Raw genomic sequence first — 22,301 nt, 5'->3', positions numbered from 1 at the left:
CTGTTAACTGAATTTTGACAAGATACTGACTCAAGTGACTAGAAAAAGAAACACTGTCATTAACAATTATGAACTCAATCCTTATAGAAAGTCTTATCTGCAATGTATGCAAACGTACACCTTTGCTTGGAAAAATATCTGGCATGCAATACCATGTGACCATAGTGAGAGTCTGAATTTGTGAATTCAAGGCATTTTCTTAAGATTATCTCTAATATCAATAGTTCTAACAGATAAGTTAAATGAGGCCACATATATAAAAGCTTTTCTTAAACTATAAAGTACTAAATGAATGTCAACTATAGTTATTGTTATTGATATTTTAAAAAATAGTATGAAAATAATGATAAAAGAGGAAAAATGCTAATTTAACCATAACACGCTGCTTTTTAATTAGGGTTAAATACTTGTGAATTACTTTTTGTAACATATGAGATTACGTACTTTAAAAATAGAAAATGTATTCCTATGAAGAATGAATTGGTTATATGAGAAATTTGTAATGAGACATTAAGTCTTGAACAACCATAATTACTTCTGATTATGTCTATGAATGTCAGGTATGCATCCTAAGATATGTCATTAATCTTTATTACTAAAACCTAGATAATTCTGTTAACAGGATGTCAGATAATGATAATAATGACAGTGGATAATATTTACTAAGCATTTCCTATATACATATGAAGTAAAAAGAAATAATGACTGAGTCTTCTTAAGTAGATTTAAGGCTACTTATTTACTTTTGCTTTACTTTTTAAAAGAATCTTTATGTTTATTTTCACAACAACTGTCCAACACTGGGTCACCCTTATTTTGAAGGGTCTGGGCATCAGTATAAGAAAGACAGACTTCTGCTCCTTGAATAGAGAGCTATGAAGACAATTGGTACATGTGAATACACACACAGGATAATCATTACCCAGAGAGTGGTGGCGGCTGTGTTAAAGAGTGCTAGTACATCCGAGTAGGACTACACTGTTGGTCAGGAGATGTGGACTTCAGGCTGAGTTCAAACACTGACTTGCTCTGTGATCTTACATGAGCTACCAAAATATTTCTGGGCTCAGCTTTCTCATCAGTCAATGAAGAGATTATATTCCAAGCGAATTTTTCTATCTTCATCTTATATACACCATTTCATGTACTACAGATAACAGATCTCTTGGTGATTACATTTAAAGATATTTAAAGGTTTCAGAGATAAGTTTCTTTGAAAAATACTTACTACAATCTTAAAGTAATCACTTGGGATAACCATATCCCCATTCTTGACCCACTTCACAGTTGGAGTTGGCTTCCCAGTCACTTCACATTCAAATACAATATCCATAGATTCATGAGCATATATATTAGTAGGCTGCTTCAGGAATTCAGGTTGAGCTTTAAAACAGAAAGAAAATTAAGGTATTAATAAAAATAAAAATAGGTAGCTATTTATATTTCAAGCAATTTTTAAAAATCATAGAATTAATAGGATTTTTAATTATTTGAGGCTTTCATATGTTTTTAGAAAAACAACAAATACATATTTAAAATATATGTTAGGAACATGATATCTTTAAAAATTGATATTCTGGCATAATTAACTGGCAGAATAATTATAACAATAATTTCTGAGTTTCTCTGTTGAGAAATATTTACTAAGTTGACTGTTTTGAAGAAAATGAAAATAGGAAAGTTCTAAGCTGTCCAAAAATTGAATATTGAAGTCTATTTCCCTAAGATTTAAACCATTTTAGAAAAGTCATGATTACAATTCAAAAAGAGCTGAGAAGACTGACATTATCTTCCTTTTCAGTCAGCTTGATGAGTAACAAAAGAACCCAAAAATACAAATGTCACATTAGAGGCCTTAAATAGTTTACTCACAGAAACACACACACACTTCCATTAGTAACACCCTTCATTACATGCAATGGTTTTTAAGGGTGGGAGGTAGAGTGACAGAATCTTTGGGAAAAAGTTAAATGTATTTGAAAAAGCTTGATTATCCCATTGTCTCCCTTTCCCCTTAACCCAAACTTGTAAATCACTGACTCAAATAGATTCAGTAAGACTTTGAATTTAAAGGGTAAAAGTAGATCATCTAGTCCAACTTCCTACCTAATGCCATAATTTCCTATTCCTGCTACATCCATGACAAGTGGTCTTACAAATCCCTGTTTGAAGTTCCAAATGACAAGGAACTCCCTATATCACAATGATGACGACAACAGCAGTTGTTGTTTTTTTTTAAACAGTTGAGTTAAAATGTGCTCAGCCTGCTGGAATTTTGATTGGGACGGGGCTGAATCTGTGGCAATTTGACACCTTAACAATACCAAGTCTTCCTTTCCATGCACATGATTTATCTCTCCATTTATTTAGATCTTTGGTTTCTCTCATCACTGTTTTATATATTTCAATATACAAATTTTGTTCATACTTTATTAGCTGTATCCCTAAGTATTTTAAATTTCTTGGTGCTACTGTAAGTGGTACTTAATTTTTTTTTTTTTTAGTTTCTAATTGTTCACTGCTAGTATCTAGAGATGAAACTGATTTATGCATATTGACCTTTTATCCTGTGGTCATGTTAAACTCATTCATTAGTTCTAGCAGCTTTTTATAGACAATTCTGGGATTATCTATGTAGACAACCATGTTGCCTGCGAATAGAGAGAGTTTTATTTCTTCCTTTCCAATCTTCTTTCTTTTTTCATTTTTTTAATCTATTGCACTGGCTAGAGGGGGCAGGTCCTGGGAAGAAGTCCAAACTAGCTTTATAATTTGGGTAAATGAAGAGTAAGAGTATAGAGAGCAGGTAGAACCCCAGGTAAGCAGTAGAAGCCAAAGATGGTAAGAATGTAACACAGTGATGCAAGATCAGGAAAACGTAAGTGTACAACTAGATGAAGTAAGGGAAATCTATTAGCAGTGAATTTAACTCTCTTTTCCAACATTGGTTAGTCATCTGTATTCTTTGGTGAATTATCTATACACATACTCTGCTATTTTTTCAATTAGAGTGTTCACAATTTTCTTATCTATATGTAAAAGCTTTTCACATAATGCCAGTTATTCATTTATGGCCTCTCAGCTCCAAATCCACTCTTCTTTGTAATGATGGATGTGGACCTTTGCCAGCTGATGCAATGTTAGACTTTGTGAACAGAGGACACTGGAGGGACATTGTAAGGCATGGCAGAAGAAAAGGCTTATCTTTCAGGTTGGGGTGTGCTGTTCTTCTCGGCCCTACGGTGTGGCAGCTAGAAGGTATGTGGGAGAACCATTGGTGATCACCCTCCGGCAAGTTTCTCTGCTCAGTCTCTAGTAAGTTTCTCCAGTTTACTCTAGCAGGTAGCTTTCTGTGCAGGAGCTCTGACTGTTAGCATTCCATTAAACAGCATCCAATATATCAGCTCTGACTCAAGGCACCCCGCTGGGGAACTTGCTGCTCATCATCAGTCAGGCCCATGGCATCCCAGAAGGCGGCTTTCCACACACCAGCTCAGGCCTGTGGCATCCAACAGGCAATCTCCTGTGGACCAGTTTGGCCCATGGGCTGTGTTCTCTGGCAGTGACTACACTCTCTCCAAGGTCTGAATTGCAACCTTGAGTAAGGGTGCCCTCTTCCAAGTTTGTTCCTTTTTTTGGATTCTCTCCCTCGGCTCTTGAGGTAGTAGCTAATTCTTATATTTACTCTTTCTTTATTCTTTAGAATCCTACTTTATCCTATTTAGTAGTTAAAACACCTTTTATTAGTTAATAATTATTTATGTTTAATTCTCCTTGTTCAAATTCCTGGTGCAATGTCTGGCTCCTGACTGGACCCTGACTAATATAGTAAGATATTAATCCTTTCTCTTACATGCCAATATTTCTTCTCAGCTGTTTCTTTTGTCTTTTTAAATTTAGGATGCCTACTGTATCAAAGTTTTAAGTCTGTATGTGGTAAAATTTTTTAGTCCTCTCTTTTTTTGGCATCTGTATTTTATTATTCTTACTCCAAAGGGTTTTCCTTGCTTCCATACTATAAAAATGTTCACTTACTTTTTCTTCTAGTATGTCTGTGAAACAATCTTGACTTCACTGAGTTAAGCAACCAGCTTTATATTTTTCTAAACAGCAACTCCAGTAGTCCCAATCAAAGTAACCGATTTGAAATAGTTTTAATATCTAAATCCTATATACTCTTAGGGGTTTATTTTGCTTAAGTGGTTTCATTGACCTGTTTATTCCTGGGCCAGAACCACAAACTTAATGATTGTTACTATATAGTATTTTAAAATATTTGGCAGAACAAGTACTCTCCTAATTTATTCCTTTATTTCCTCAAAAATTTCCTAACATGTTCGTTAAGATGGTTTTTCCCAGATGAATTTAGACTCATCTTTGCTTATGTTTCTCTGTTCCTTCTCAAAGAAAACAAACAAAAGCAACCTGGAGTTTTCATTTGAACTGCAATAAATTTTAGATGCTGGAAAAATAAACATATTTGCAATCCTGAGTGGTCCTATTTAAGACTAGGTATTTAAGTTTATTTGGATATTATTTAGTAATGATTTATTGTAAAGACATTGTAATGACTGAAGTCAAGAGACCTACAGTTGAGTGCTGGTTCTACCACTAGACATTGTGCTGACCATGGGCTTCAAAAAATCCATGGGTTTTAGTTTGTTCCTACGCTGAATAAGGAACTCAAGCAGACTTGTTCCTAAGTACACTAAGATCTCAAACCAACTGTGATTTTATGATTTTAGTTTAGTTTATACCTTTGTTGTATAGTAATTAGTAGCTAACATTCACGAGTGCTATCCACTTATTATCATTATCAATTCATGGCCAATACTGTTTCATCTATACCCCAAACCATTCCATGGCCTTTCCAGATTACTGTGAAAGCAAACTCCAGGTTTTATATTATTTCACATATGAATACTTAATTAAGTACCTCTACAAAACAAGAACTCCTATTTTTAAGCAAAATCATCATCAGGTTGGTATCTATAATAATTTCTTACTATCATCAATTATCCAGTTAGTATTCACATTTCACTAACTGGCCTATTTTTTTTAAAGGTGATTTATTTTATTTTAATTGCACAAACAAGGTACATTCATTGGCATTGTTTCTTATGTTTCTTTTAATCTACAGGTTCGTCCTTTATCTCTTATCTTTGTTTGCAATGTGTTTGTCGAAGAAGTCATTCATCCTGCAGAATTTCCTGCAGTCTGTCTTTTGCTGACTGCATTGCCATGGGGTTATTAACATATTCATCCTATATACAGGCAGTTAAATGTAGAAGCTTGAATGGAGTCAGGCTCTTTTTTTCCCCCCAAGACTACTTCATAGGCAGTGCCTTGTCCTTCCATCAGGAGGGTTCATAATGTGTGACTGTGTCTCTTGTGATGTTAACAGTCTTTGATAATCATTGCCTACACAAAAGGAGTTGCAAAATAGTAATATTCTTATTCTATCATTCCTTCTATAAAGAGAAAAATCCCCTCATTAATTATTTGGTTACCCTTAAGTATAATTCTTACAGAAAGGACGGGATAATGCTCGATTCTTTCCCTTTGCTTACCAATTCCCAAAACAATGATCTGGTTCTCTAATATCATCTCCCAAATGTGATCAATGAAGGCTTTTTAAAAGTATCATTATGAGCTCACAGATTAGAATATATTTGGTTTGTTTCAATCCACTGAAGTTACCCTTCTTTTCATTTTCAAACTATCCCATCTTTGACCAATGGAAGCCTGAGTCCACTGGAAGTTCCTGAGTAATTTTTGACATGATCCAAGTGGTCTTTAGTACATTCTGGTCACTGTTTTTAGGTCCTAATTGTGGACAAAGCCAGGAAATCTGTACTATTTAAATATAAAATTATGATTTCATTCTGGTATCTCCAGTTAAGTTTGAGACTATAGGTTTTAAGGGGATCCTATTCATTTTACGTCTCTATTTCCTTTTTCTCATGCCAAAAATCTCTGTTCTCAATGATGCCACCTTAATTATTTATACGCTTTATCTTACACTCAGTAGGCTCAGAATAACAATACCAACATTTCCACCAAGAGAAAAAAGTTGAAGATTTCTTTTTGTCCTTGAGAATATTCTACTAAGTATATATAGTTTAATTACTATTTTAAATTTATTTGGAACAGTAACTTTCACTTGGAATTTTAACTTTCTGTGTGGCTATACTACCAACTAGTTACACATATAGAGTCACTTGTTTCATTTTACTTCCCCTTTTCAGCAATTTAAAATCTACAAAAAAGGGTATATTCCAACAAGTCTTGCTTCTAACCCTGTTTTCTCTACCCTTTTCCCTCCCTTCCCCTATAGGTAACCATTAATTTTTTTTGAATGATTTACCTTTCATTTAAAAAATTATAAGCAAACAAACACAATTCGTACCCACCCCTCATCTTCAGATTAGTTATGTACTAAACCTATGTACCTTCAAAGCCTTCAATCTTAACCACTATGGTACCATGTTTCTGAGGAATTGACATATCCCTTAAGTCTAAGGGACTGAGGTGCCCCCTGAAGCAGAGTATGTAATTCTGGAAAACAGCAAAATTCTCTTCAAAAGAAAATCCAATTGATAAAATTTTAGTATGCATTTTCAGTAAACAGACTTTCAAAGACTATCAGAAAAAAATCATCACAAACAATGTTCAATTCATCATTTACTTTTCCCTTTCATGAATTATAAAATAATGCCTTTAAAATGTTCTCTGGATTTTAACTTCTCTGTAGATAGTATTCACACCAATTAAACACAATGTAAGAGCAGATGTTTGTGGTTCGGAAGTTAAATTGATAACCAGAGAGCAAATGAGTCAATTACCATAAGAAAATAAGCATCGTAATGGAAGATTATGCATTTCGTTACCAAAGAGATAATTAAGCTTCAAATTCTCTTTGACAGCTCCCTATCCCTTCTAATGCCATCATCATTACAAGAACAATTTTAATTGCTAAATGAACAAGTAGAACTTAATACTAAAACATATTACACTTGCAAAATTCCCTTACTGGAAACATCACTTAATTCCATAACTATTATATGATGATGGAAATTGCCACTCAATTCAAACAGAAAACAATATAGGGCCAACACCAAAGTTTCAAGGTTACTTTATTATGTTGTTATTTAGAAGATTATAACCGGTTTAGTTTACATTAGCTCTGAAATGTTGGAGTTCCTATTGTTTGATTTTAAAGGTTTAGGCACTGAAATTCTTAAAAAGCACTTTAAGCAGAGAAATAAAGCAACTTTGTCCATTTTATGTTAAACTACACACTGCACACTTGCTGTTCTTAAGCTTCTTTTCAATAATTCACAAAATTACATGTAAGTCCTTAAAAAAAACCCCAACAAATAAAACCCACGCATTTTAAAGTCTGAAATCCCCTCAGGGATGTTGTCTGACAGTCTAATCACAAGTCTGCTGTAAGTACTGGCTCAACTAACAAAAATACATTAGAACCCTCCAATACTTCTTGAGAAAGCTTCTTGTTCCAAAGAAAATGAATGTTGTCCTTAATCGCCAGGTGAAACAGGTGAAATCAATTATGCAACATGATGACGGAATTGCCACACGACCTTGAAATTACATTTCTATCCTATCCCTGTACCTCCACGTCTAGTTGCACTGCATTTCCTTACCCCTACCTCTCAACTTAGCTAACAGGTACTCATCCTTCAGATCTCTAAAAACAATCCCTTAAAGAAGCTTTTCCTGATCCATAGCTGCCCCCCCCTTTTCCTCCCCAGTCCTAGGCCATCACTGCCCTATTTACCATTGAAACCCCAGTGGCCTAAACCATAATAGGTGTTCAATGCATATTTGTTAAAATCAATGGTTACTTGAATTCTAAAAATTCCATTAATCGGCACTATCAGAAAATTAGATGTTGAGAATAAGAATTTTTTCAAGGGGCTTCCCTGGGGGTGCAGTGGTTGACAATCTGCCTGCTAATGCAGGGGACACGGGTTCGAGCCCTGGTCTGGGAAGATCCCACATGCCGCGGAGCAACTGGGCCCGTGAGCCACAACTACTGAGCCTGCGCGTCTCGAGCCTGTGCTCCGCAACAAGAGAGGCCCGCGCACTGCGATGAAGAGTGGCCCCCGCTTGTCACAACTAGAGAAAGCCGTCACACAGAAATGAAGACCCAACACAGCCAAAAATAAAAATAAATAAATAAATAAGAATTTTTTCAAGGACTCTCAAGCTTCTCAAGGATTTAATGTTTTATACCACTGCTTCTCCAATAGGAATTCATAAATCTAATCTTTGCTGTGAATTTTCTGCATAAGTTTTAAAATGTGCTTTTAAATGTTTATAATATAGAATCTTAACAATCATATAACTTCAGCACTCACATTTATGTTTATAAGTTGGCTTTTGTGACTGTAGAATTTAATCCTAGGGCAATGTTTCTCAAAATTAGGGTCTCAGGGTCCTTAAAGCTCTTAAATTTGACAAACAGCTCTACACATGGTTTTTTGGTGAAGAATTCACAAAAATCTTTATTAAATCTAGGTTCCCCTTCCCTGACAAGCCTGAACATACTTATTCTTTGTATGATATCCCACTATTATCATGATGAACATCAATTGTGTGCCACATTTACACAGAGAAGGTATGAAGGCCTTATGGTTGATTATTTTCACTTAGTATTATACATACATTAGATATGCTCCCTAAATAGCTAAACTCAATTTGTAAGCCCTCTGCTTTTCAGCATTGTAGGAGCATACAAATGACTTAAAGAGGTTCATAGACTATTTGCAGAGATATGCAAAGATACTTAGAAAAATGTTGGTTGTTGGGTTTCACCACACATGTTTGAGAATCCCAAAAGATAAGGCCATATAATCATCATTTTAACAAGTCCTCCCAGGTTATTCTATCATGTTAAGGTGGGAGAACCATGCATTAGGGGGTCACTAAAGGAGACTACTGTCTACATCATCACCTTTTTATATACACAGAGAACTCCCCAATTCTTGTGCCTTCCAGGACCACAGAATTCGTTTGCTCAATTATTAAACAAATATGTAATAAGCAACTACTAAGCTACAAAGATGTTTTACTGGATGCTGTGAGGGAGAGAGATAATAAAGACATGTATTTAATGAACTGTAAAGTAAGATAGAAAGGTATGATATTTTAAGAGAAGATGACAGTGTTACATAGATGTGAATTCAAAAGGAAGAGATATAATTAGCTATTGATGCATAGAGGGATCTACAGAAAACTGGTTCAGTAGTTATCTCACAGGAGGGTAACTGGGAAACTGGCAAATAAGGAGAGTGACTTGTTACCATGTACTTTTTCCCTCAACTTTAAAAACTGTGGTAAAATAAACATAAGATAAAATTTAGTATCCTAACCATTTTTAAGTGCACAACTCAGTGGTATTAAGTACATTCATATTTTGGGGCAACCATCACCACAATCCATCTTCAGAACTCTTTTCATCTTGTAAAACTGAACCTCTATACCTATTAAACAGTAACACCCCACTCAATGGCCTCCCTCTTCCTGGCAACCACCATTCTACCTCCTGTCTCTATGATTTGACTACTCTAAGTACCTCATATAAGTGGACTCATATGGTATTTGTCTTTTTGTGACAGGCTTATTTCACTTAGCACAATGTCCTCAAGGTTCATCTATGTCATAGCATGTGTCAGAATTTTCTTCCTTTATAAGGCTAATTATATTCCATTGTATGTACATACCATGTTTTGCTTGTTCATTCCTCTGTCAATGAACACTTGGATTTTTTCTGATGTTTTAGCTATTGTGGATAATGCTGCTGTGAACATGAGTGTACGATTACCTCCTAGAGATACTGCTTTCAATTCTTTTGAGTATACCAGAGGTAGAACTGCTGGATCATATGGTAATTCTATTTTTAATTTATTGAGGAAATACCATACTGTTTTCCAAAGTGGCTATACATTCCCACCAACAGTGCACAGGCATTTCAATTCCTCCATATCCTCACCAACACTTGTTATTTTCTGGTTCTTTGTTAGTAGCCATCCTAATGGGTGTGAGGTGGTATTTCATCGTATCATTATGCTTTTGTACCATTTGACCTTTTGCATGTTCATGGATTGTCTATTTAGAATTTTTTACTGACTACTGGATGATTTAGATTTGTCTGCTCCCGTCTACCCCTTAGTATTCTTTCACTTGGTTCTTTCTGTTAGCTTTTGCTTTCTTTTCTCCATCTTCCTTTTTATCATTTTGAATAAGTATTCAGTACAAAAGGTATAAAGAATACAGGAAACATAAAATCCTCCCCTTTATCAAGCCCAATAACCACTACCCTCCTCAGAGATAAACACTACTAATATTTTTGGTGTGTGAGTCTTGCAAATTTTTTCTATGTATTTCAAACACACTACACACATACACACATTTTAAAGATATAGAATGGATCAGCCAATAAATACTTTTCTGCAACTTACATTTCTCTCTTAGTAATCTTACATATCAGTATATATGGCCACCTCTCTTTTGATAGCAGCATAGTGATCCAGAGTCTGACTATATCACAGTTTATTGAACCACTCTCCTGCTAATGGACATTTAAGGTTGCTTTTAATTTTTCTATTATAGGTAATGCTATAATTTGCATCTTTGCATATAGATCTTTGTACACATGTGTAAGAGTTTCAGAAGAATAGAATTTTAGAGGGAATAGCTAGTCAAGGTGATTTCATATTTAAAAATTTTGTAAATATTACCAAAGGCTGTACAAGTTTTATGTTCCCATCAAAGAATCAGTATCAATAAGACTATTTACCATTCTACTGGAGGTCCTAGCTAGTGCAATTAAGAAAAAGAAAAATACAAATATAGGGGTGGAGTTGGAGAAATCTCCTGTTCCCTCACACAAGCACACCATGGCAATGACTGTCTACTAGAATACTCAAGAAATCTTTCATGGAAAAATTCCAGTGTGCATTGTCATACTATTTGTAGTCAAGGGGAAACTTCAATGATTTAATCAACTGGATAATAATTAAACTATGGTACACCTAGCTGAAGGATATGTTATAGTCTTCCCATTCAAAGTGTAGGAACAACAGCACTGGCATCATCTGGGAGCTTGTTAGAAACACAGTCTCTATCCCCCACCCTAAACCCTCTGATTCAGTATCAGCATTTTTACAAGATCTCTAGTTGACTCACTGCATGTGAAAAGTTTAATAAATAAGCACTGCTTTGAGCATTTAAATACTGATGTAGTCTACATGTACAAACACGGAACAATCTAAAGATTAAAAAGTCAAAAAGCAACTTGCAACACAGATGGGATGATCCTATTTGTTAACAAAAAATATATTTCTAGATGTACACATACATAAATGCTTTTTAAAGACATCTAGAAGTATATACAGTAAAATGATGACAGTGGTTACTTCTGAGGAAAGGGGGAGGGATGAGGAAGGGGCAATGAAGGAGATTTACTTTGCTAACATGGTTTGATTATTTAATAATGGTATTGTATTACTTATAAAATTTAAAAAGGAAAAATAAAAGCCAAAACAATGAACTGAAAAGCTATTAGAACTGAATATAAATTTTTTAAACTAGCAGTATAAATGATTAACATATTTTTCTGTCATTCATATTCTCATACAATACATACGTACAAATTTTAAAATATAATTCAAAATAACAACAAAAACAATTAAATAGATATGCACCTAACAAGGAAAGTATAAAACCTTTAAGACGGAAACTATAAAACTTTACTAAAGGACATAAAAGAAAGTATAAAAGAATGGAGCCAAAAATATAGACCCAGGCATGTAAGAAATTCTCATGACAGAAGTGACACATTAAATCGGGGGGAAAGATGCCTAACTCAGTAAATAATCCTAGAAACGATGAAGCTATTTGGAAAAGAATAATGCTGGATTCATGCCTTACTCCTTATGCCAAAATAAAGCTCATATCTATCAAAGATTTAATGGTTAAAAACAGACCCATAAAAGCACTAGAAGAAAACATGAGATTTTTAAAAATAATCTTGGAAGGAGGCCTAAATATGACACAAACCAAGAAGCCGTAAAAGATAAACATACTGTGCTACATAAAAAGTTTAAATTGTGCATGATTAAAAACTATCATTAAGTAAAAAGACAGGGGGGGAAAGGGTACACAGAGGTCTAACTTCTTTAAAATATAAAAGTTCTAATAAAGTAAAAAAACTCACAATCCAGTTAAAAAATGAGAAAAAGATATAAATGTACAGTGCATAATAAATACACTTCAAAATATGTGAAAGGATACTAAACATCACTTGTGTAAAAATATGCAAATAAAAATGTCAAGATGCTATTTTTTACCTCTTAGGTTGACAAGAGTAGGAGAAATGGACATTCTCATGTATCTTGGTATTAATACAAACTGATACAATCTTTCTTGGGTAATCAGTATCTATAAAGTATAGATATATGAAGTATAGTAAAACAAAATCTAAGTTACATATACTCTTTATAATCCAGCATTTCACTTTGAGAGATTCATCTAACAGATAGACTCACACATTTACATAGACATGAGGGTATTCCCTGCTCGCTGTTTGAAGTAAAGACTGGAACCACTAAAGAATAAGCTATTTTAACCACAATCCATTAAGACATCACTGTTTTTTCCATTTTTACTTCCCTTCATGTTGGGTAACAGTGGAGTGGCTGAAGGCATCTTTGAACTCAAGCCATGAGGAAACTGAACTACATATACCTTTAGTTGCTTTAGTGGGATGATGTATTTATGTGATTTGCCAAAGCATCCATGTACACTTAAGCTGTCTCAGTATAGAATGGATTCTGAAATATTCCTTCTGACCACTGTACCAACATGACCCAACAGAGACACAAAGGTGCAGAGTCATATTCATGTCACCACAGCCTAAACACTGGAGCAAAAAGACCAAATTAACTTTTTATTCTCATAGAAAATGACCTTAAAAATCACTGTCACATGAGGAGACAATCAAATAAAATGCAGCCAAAACAAATATTACGTAAGTGTCAAAAGTCAAAAAGAAATGTGATTTTTCTGGAATTTTGTGTTGTTTGTAGTGATTATTAGTTTTTTAAAAAACTTAATTTGTTGTGGTTAATTTTCTCATTGTAAATAACTACTCTATTCATTTTCTTACACAAGGCTTCCAAAATAATTTTCACTCCAGGCCCCAGAAAAGCTGCATCTACTCCTGATGACAATAATCTCTGACCGCTTGTTATACCTAATGTCATTTCTGCACATATTTTTGCTTGACTAGGAACAGAATATCTCTAGAGGGATATAAAAGAAATTAATGGTAGTGGTTGCTTCTGTGGAGGGGGGACTAGGACATAGGGTTCTATTTATTTATTTATTTTATCCTCTGCATATATTACCTATTAAAAATCTTCAGCTAAAAATAATAAAAGTGGAGAAACATATATACACCTGGCTGGGCAGATTTGATTTTGTAAAAGGTCAATTATAATTCTTTTGAAGTTAATCTATAAATTCAATGAAATGCCATTTAATATCCCAAGAAAAATTTTAAGAAAATTTGACAAGCTGATTTCACAGTCTATTTAAAAAATGTGAGACTCTATATGTATAAAACAGACTCACAGACATAGAAAACAAACTTAACAAAGGGGAAAGGGGGGCAGGAGGGATAAATTAGCAGTTTGAGATTAACAGATACAAACTACTATATGTAAAATAGATAAACAGCAAGGATTTACTGGATAACACAGGGAACTATATTCAATATCTTCTAATAACCTATAATGGAAAATAATCTGAAAAACTATATATATAACCAAATCACTTTGCTGTATACCTGAAACTAACACAACATCATAAATCAACTATATTTCAGTCAAAAATTTTGCAAAAACATTTTCATAAAGAGCAATGAGGGACTCTTAACAAAATATCAAAACTAACTCAAATGGTACAGTCTTGATGTAGGAACAGACAAACTGATCAACAAAATAGACTCTAGCAATAAGACCCATAATTTTGGAAACTGGGATTATATAGAGGTGATATTTCAAATAACTGTAGGGCAAGAACAGTGTTGGGGTAACAATCCATTTGGGAAAATACAGAGTTTGATCTCCACTTATTACCATATATTTTAAAAACTCCAGATGGACCAAAGATCAAAAAGTAAAAATAAACTACAAAAGTATTAGAAGAAAATGGGAAAGAATATTTTTAATTAGGGGGAGGGAGAATTGTGCAGCCTAAACAAGATCCAATTCCAAAGGGAAAAATCCCAACATAAGTGACTACATAGAAATGAAAATTTTCTGTATGATAAAATACACCTTAAAATTAAATGTAAGGGCTTCCCTGGTGGCGCAGTGGTTGAGAGTCCGCCTGCCGATGCAGGGGACACGGGTTTGTGCCCCGGTCCGGGAAGATCCCACATGCCGCGGAGCGGCTAGGCCTGTGAGCCATGGCCGCTGAGCCTGCGCATCCGGAGCCTGTGCTCCACAACAGGAGAGGCCACAGCAGTGAGAGGCCCGCATACCGCAAAAAAAAAAAAAAAAAAATTAAATGTAAATTATAAGAATGTTCATAGCAGCTTTATTTTAAGTAGCCAAAATCTGGAAACAACCCAAATGTCCATCAAAGGTGAATGAACAACTGTGATATATTTATACAACAGAATACTACTCAGCAAAAAAAAGAAACTAGTGATACATGCAAGAGTGTGGCTGAATCTCAAGTATGTTGAATGAAACAAGATTTAAAAAAGAGCACACACTTGTGTAATTCCATGTATATAAAACTTCAGAAAATGCAAACTCATCTACGGTGACTGAATGCAGATTTGTGGCTACTTGGAGATAAGGAGTGTGAAGGGCAGGTGGGAGGGATTACTAAGAAGCATTAGACAAACTTTGGGCATGATGAATATGTTAATTATATTGACTGTGGTGATATTTTCATGTGTGTAGACATATACAATTTATCAAACTGTACACTTTAAATATATTAAGTGCACTGTACTGTATCAATTAATTACCTCAATAAAGCTGTTAAAAAAATACATGCAATATCTGAATAAATTATTTGCAATTCATCTGTCAAAGAATATTTAGAATACATAAACAATTCTACAAGCCAATAGAAGACAACTCAAAAATTGTCCAGTAAGAAGAAAACAGAAGTCAACAAAAATCTGAAAAGATATCCAACCCCCCTGTGAATTAAAAAGCAAAATAAGATCTCTTTTTTCCCATCCCATTTGCAGAGACTAAAAAACTTGATGACACCAACACAGGGGAAATTATGGGGAAACCAGTATTTCCACACTACTGGTAAGTAAATAAAGTGATACCACCTACTGGAAGGGCAACCTAGCAAGATATATCAATATTTAAAACATTAATACCTTTGACTTTAGCAACAGTAGTCCTAGAAATTATCATAAAAAGATAAACAAGTGTACAAATGTATATGTATAAGGATGTTCATACAAGTGTTATTTATAGTAGTAAAACACTAGAAACCACCTACATTACTTATTAGGGTCCTGGATAAAGAAATGAAAACACTGGAATACTATATAGCAGGGGTCAGCAAATTAAAGGCCATTTTCACAAATAAAGTTTTTTTGGAATACAGTCATGCTCATTTGTTTCGGTACAGTCTACAGCTGCTTTTCTGCTGCAACGGCAGAACTGAGTAGTTGTGACAGAGGCTATGAGGCCCACAAGACTAAAAATCTGGTCCTTAAAAAAAGTTTGCTGACTCTGCTATAATTCCACTATATATAATATAGATTTGTATGTCCTGACACCGAGATGTGACCACGATACCCAATAGAAAAGACACAGAAAAAAAACCAGAATGAATGGTATTACTTCATTTTTTAAGAAACCATGAATTTGTTCATGAAATAGTTAGAAATATATAAACTAAAAGGTTAACAGCAATGCTATTTGTGGGTGATGACATTATAGGTGACTTTAATTTTTCTTCTTTCCAGATTTCTTTTGCTTTTGTAGAGGGAATATAAAATATCAATTATTCTTATAATCTAAAAAAGCAATAAAATTATTTTTGTAGTATCAATTTACAGCCTGGAGAAATAATTTTGTAATCTTATTATGAAAACCTTGAACGAATATAGTTCCCTGAATAATGACTGTTATTATTATAAAAACTAGTAAATGATTGTTAAGCTTCTTCTGAACTAATTCCTCATTTCCAAAGATGAAAAGCTTGTTCTTAAACATGTTCTTTATTTATCAAACTGTTACTGACATATTTATTTTTCACTCCTTACCACTCATGAAAATTCTCCAAATTGGCCTAGCAGAGAAAGATCTCTGTATACTTTTTCCAAATGCAAATTAAAGTATATATGCTTGAAAATTCCGCAGAGCAGCTGAAAATGAGCATTTTAACTCTTAGGAGAAGTTCAATAAATCCCTGAATTTGCTGCTCAATACAAGCTCCAGCAGTTCAATACAAAGCAGAATATTTATTTTTCAAACTGTTCACCCACTGGTAAGCCAAGGGCAGTCCAACAGTCATAGTCAATTTGGGTGCAGGCATTGAAGAAGTACATTGTCCATACAAGGTAAAAACAATAACTTCAATATTTAAAACATTAATACTTTGGACTTTAGCAATAGTAGTCCTAGAAATTAACATAAAAAGGTAACTAAGGAAGTTATATACTAGCACATACTGATGTTTTTCCATCAGTAATGTGCCAGCAATTCTCAACAATGTCAGTGATTAGATACTCCTCCCAATCAGAGCGGACTACTCCCACCCCTTTGTCAGCTGACTTATCAATGTTTCATAAAATCAATTTTTTTTTAAAGGAAAAGGCAGGATGGAGTGGATTAAGAAACAGTGCACTTCACATAGTATGGGTAAATATTGCTCTGTAAAACTTATTTCAGAGACAGACATATATATGTGTATTAGATTGTAGCATAAAACTATTTCTATTTATAGTAGTTTAAAATGTTTTAAAACCACTGGGAGAGAATAAAGACCCTTATGAACTGGTAAACACTGATTAAAGTGTTCAGATTAAAGAGTACTAGACCAGGAATCAGAAGTTCTGGGCTTTGCCTTCAAATGTGTTTTGTGATTTTAGGGAAATTACTTTTCCTTAAAAGGATATAAGAAATACATATGTAAAAACACCTTGTTTGTTAGTACAAAAGATATTTAAAGAATATTCCAGGTAGATCCATGTAACATAAATGTGATAAAGTATACAGACTATACTTTGTAAATAAAAGTTGGTTGATGATATTTCTACTGTAATAAAATTTCTTGGCAAATCAAAATGGCTCATAATTCCACTGCTGTCACTGTTCCATTTTTTTTTAAATGCATGAGCCAACTATTTTCAGCATGCCAAGGAAAAAATTTAAGAGGAAAATATAATTTGGGGACTTTCAGAAGCTTTATCAATCAGCAGATTAGTAACAATACCTCTAAAGGGTTTTAGAAGAGAAAAGGGAACTAAAATCTGTTGAGTATCAGCTATGAGTCAGGTATTGTAACATGTACTTTATTAAATCTCTTTAAAGTCTCAAAATGTAAGGCATAGATATGTAAAGTATAATTCTGTTACACAATCACTGAAAATCAACCATTATGTTGCTACTAAAAAGGGCTGAAGATAACAACTCTGGCCAATGTGACAGTTTGCTTACATATTATTTTCTCACTTTAACACACTAGTGTGATATGGTCTAGATTCTATAGTTTTCTTTGACTGGACCTCAGGGCCAATGAATCACAAATAATTTACCTACAAGCATGAAAAGCCAAAATTCCCCCAGGGTTTTGGCAAAAAGGTGTTTTACCACTGCCAATGCAATGACTAGATTTTGTAATTAGATTTTTAAAAAAACCTTGTAATTAGATGAAGACTAATATACTAAGCAAATTTAATTATTTACTCTAGGTACAGATATTATCAAAGAGCAATATATGAAAGCAAACATATTTGTGATCAATTTGTAAATTACTGACATTTCATAGCACATTTGACATTATTCCTTTGTTACTTCAAGAGAAATTCAAATAGCTATCCTGAGAAAAATTTCAAATCCAAAAATAATAAAAGTAGAAGTGATGGAGAGCTAAGATTCAACTATTTCTAAAGACATGTCTACCATTTACTCTGAAATGTATCAAAAAATTCAGATGGATAGATTGAGTGATAGACATGTGATACAGCAATTACAATAAATGTCAATTGTAGACTCTAGGTAGTGGGTATTTGCTGTAAAATTCTTTCAACATTTTATTATGAAATTTTCCCAATACAGAGAAATGTTGAAAAAATTGGAAAAGATTTTTTCTTTAGGAAAAACATATTCTTCACCACCCCGTCATTCTTGCTACTAGAAAATTACTATGATTAAGGGTTGAAAAAGAAAAGAACTGCTACCATTTGAAAAATAGTTGAGAAAAAGAATAATACCATATAAGACAGAAGTAGAAATGGATGGCAAAGATCAGCATCTTGCCAAATGATTTGGTTTTGACAATGACACAGAACACCCAACTGACCAGTCATTTCTCAGTATTCCAAAGTTCACAAACCAAATTCTGTCCACTCTGTTTCTTCAAAACTATAGAAGAAAATAATTTAGGCCTGTGATCATTACTGAATTCTATCTTTCACATAAATATTCCTTTCTTAAACTTTTACTGAGAAATAATTCACATATAACATTATACTACTTTCAGGTGTACAATGTAATGATTCAATACATGTAATATTGCAAAATGATCACCAAAACAAGTCTAGTTAACATAAAAAAAAAGTCATTACAAATATTTTTCTTGTGATGAGAACCTTTAAGATTCACTGTCTTAGCAACTTTCAAATATACAATCCAGTATTGTTAACTATAGTCACCATGCTATACATTATATCCCCAGGACTTATTTATCTTATAACTGGAAGTTCGTACCTTTGGATCTCCTTCATCCATTTCACCCACCCTCCACCCCCAACGACTACCAATCTGTTTTCTGTATCTATAAGTTTGTTGTTGTTTTTAAGATTCCATCTGTCAGGGCTTCCCTGGTAGCACACTGGTTAAGAATCTGCCTGCCAATGCAGGGGACATGGGGTTCGAGCCCTGGTCCAGGAAGATCCCACATGCTGCGGAGCAACTAAGCCCATGCGCCACAACTACTGAAGCCCGCACGCCTAGAGCCCGTGCTCTGCAACAAGAGAAGCCACTGCAATGAGAAGCCTGCGCACCGCAATGAAGAGTAGCCCCTGCTCTCTGCAACTAGAGAAAAGCCCACGCGTAGCAACGAAGACCCAACGTAGCCAAAAATAAATAAATAAATAAATTTATTTAAAAAAAAAAAGATTCCATCTATTAGTGAAATCATATGGTATTTGTCTTTCTCTGTCTAACTTATTTCATTTAGTATAATGCTCTCAAGGTCCATCCATGTTGTCTCAAATGGCAAAGAACAATTAAAAAAAATCATTTAGTATAATGCTCTCAAGGTCCATCCATGTTCTCTCAAATGGCAAAGAACAATTTAGAAAAAAAGTTTGGACTCATTTTCCTTTTCTGATTCACAATGTGATGTCAAAAATTCAAGGAATAAATTTATCTGTTAAAAACATCGAGTGTCATTTTTTTCTACTTTCTGAACAAGAATCACTGAAATCAACTGGACAAGAATGAGTCTCAAAGACACGGCTGACACATAATAATGCAGCTTTTGTCATTCTGGGCTAGAAATGCTTAATTACTTTTCTGTGTTGCCTACTGTATCCTTGAGGATGAGAACTGCATCCTATTTGATTCCATCTCCAGTGAAACTAGATTCTGCCTTCTGCCTAATTTACAGTAGATACTGAATAAATATTGCTTGGAAAATATCTTTGATATTACTTTTAAGATAGTCATTGAAATTCTGTTTTTGTAATCACAGACCAGAAAAAAATCTAAATAAGCAATGAAGGGGATGGTGTGAGGAAACTCTACGCCCACCCTGCCCAGTCTCCAGTAGAGTAATGCCATGCTTATCTATCAATATTTTAAATTTCTGGCTTTCAAAATGAGATTTTGCTTTTTAGTTCCTTGCCTCCCGCACGTGTCCCCCCCGGCCCCCCGCCCAATAAAATAGTTTGAAAATCTCTGACATGATCTCAATCTAAGAAATCTTTCTGGACAAAAAGACCAGTAAAATGTTGGTTATCATTACAATGGGGATTGGGAAAAAGCAGAATAGATTTAGATTCACATAGCTTTTTGGCAGTTATTCCGAATGTAGATTACGATTCAAAGCAGTTACATTTCAGGTAAATTAAGGGTAACTGTGTTGTATTGAGATAAGATACTCCTGTTGGGGCAAGATCCCATCCCTGTGTATAAACTGGGTTTATCTGAAAGTGTCATCCATAAACAATGGTAGGGGGTGGGACTGTGTAAAGGTGGAAGAAATCTGCAATGAAGAAGAAATATGTTCTAGATATTCTTCTCACTAGGAGATTATCTTTCTACTTCTGATTTTGGAGCTTCTGAGTTCAATTTTTAGTAAGAGGTTCCTAAAACTTCTCCTGCTCCCAATTCTGGCTATCATCTCTTTAATGAAGAAAGAGGAATATAACTAAAATTAAAGAAGAGAATGGGAGTTTAAGAGACGTAATATATTTGAGAAACTTACTGACAATATGACTAAAATTACTGACACTCTTCCTAGCATGGATCTCTGCCACAAATTTGGTAAATTTGATAGCACCCCTTAAAGTAAAAGAAATATTGTTCAATAAAAGTAAGACAGTAAATACCATATAGAACATATTCCCTCAGAAATACTGAATATATCTAAAAATCAATGAATAAGAGACCCGGAGTGGGCTAAGCTTAAAATTCTGAGGTAAAGACACGTACGTAAGTTAGGAAGTAGAGTAGTAATGCCAAAGATGACAGTCAAACTTCCTCACTTATTTCTGGGCTAGAAGGGGATGACTTTGCCCTAATATCACAATTCTTATGTTCTTTAAATAAAGACTGAAGAATGCTTACTAATATTTTGTCCAATCTGCTCATCTAGACAAGCAAAAGTCCAGCATGCACTAGACTGGGCACAAGAGTGAAGTGTGACCGGCCTGGCTCACGGACTGCAAAATATGGTGCAAAGGTCATGTGATGGTTAGTGGCATGTGACAAAACCAAAACAGAAAGTCTTCTGAGATGTCAATCTGAATGATCCAAGGAAGAAGCAGAATCTAGGTAAATAGGCAAAAAAGAACCAAAGGAAGTAGGATCAAGTGAAGAGGGCTTAGATAGAAAAGAAAGATTCTTTGAACCCCGGGGACATTAGCTGAGGCACATTTACTAAATGCCTACAATGCGTCAGGTGCTATATTAGGCATCGTCTTTACATCATCACTACAAAGAAGGTGTTCTCATCTTCATTTTACAAATAAGAAAAATGAAGCTGAAGTAAACTGATTAATTTGCCAAGATCACATGGCCAGAGACTGGAAAACAGTGACATGCCACCAAAAACATCTCTCTTTTCATCATACCCTTTTCCTTCTATGAGGTTCAGTGCTTATCTCTTAGTGGTTTTATAGAAACCAGGGATCCATTTCTGTACCACAGTTCCTGCTTATTTGTCCCACAAAGCTTCCCCCTGATTACGGTCACTTGTTAACATAAAATCACAATAGAGAGTTGAGTTCTTCTCATGCTGTATTTTGACTAATGCACAAACAACAAGCAGGTAGAATCTTCAGGCATCTCAATGGCTCTTCTATTCTGTAACATTTTCATGGTCAAAAACCGTGCATCTGTATTCCACATAAATCTAGGTTCTAACCTTACATCACATTTCATTTTATTTCGTGTGGATATTCCTTGTCTTTTCTAGAATACCTGCAGGTTCTCTCCTGAAGGTGGTTAGTTACCATGGAAATGAGGCTACTGTAGTTCAGAATAAATTTACATAACTATTAGAAAATTATTTCAAGCTTGTAAAATATGGGATTTATCTGAAAGCTAACATGACCACTGATGCGATAAAAATCTAAGAATTGCAAAACCAATTCAAAATGATTCAGGTCCCAACACAGGATTATAAAACAATTGTAAATCATTCTTAATTTACAGCAAGGACTTAAAAAATGTAAAGTTTATAAAGTGAAATTGTGAAATAGTCTGGATAAACTATAAAAATGTCCCAACATCTCATCCACTAGTTGTCAAATATGCAGTGTCATGCACTACATT

The 22,301-nt window shown here is 34.3% G+C and overlaps 1 protein-coding gene across 5 annotated transcripts in view; it reads right to left on the bottom strand.

Annotated features, from left to right (window-relative positions):
• The window catches only part of NEO1 (neogenin 1), a 240,200-nt gene that overhangs the window by 106,463 nt on the left and 111,436 nt on the right, over nt 1-22,301 (bottom strand). For all 5 annotated transcript variants that reach the window (XM_029239259.1, XM_029239260.1, XM_029239256.1 and 2 more), the window contains exon 6: nt 1,229-1,383. In XM_029239259.1, coding sequence (XP_029095092.1) covers nt 1,229-1,383 — 155 coding nt within the window. The remainder of the gene's footprint in view (nt 1-1,228; nt 1,384-22,301) is intronic.

Source organism: Monodon monoceros, unplaced genomic scaffold (genome assembly GCF_005190385.1).
Source record: "Monodon monoceros isolate NGI ecotype Baffin Bay Population unplaced genomic scaffold, NGI_Narwhal_1 Super_Scaffold_21, whole genome shotgun sequence".
Lineage (NCBI taxonomy): Eukaryota > Metazoa > Chordata > Mammalia > Artiodactyla > Monodontidae > Monodon > Monodon monoceros.
This window is presented reverse-complemented; position numbering and strand designations above follow the sequence as displayed.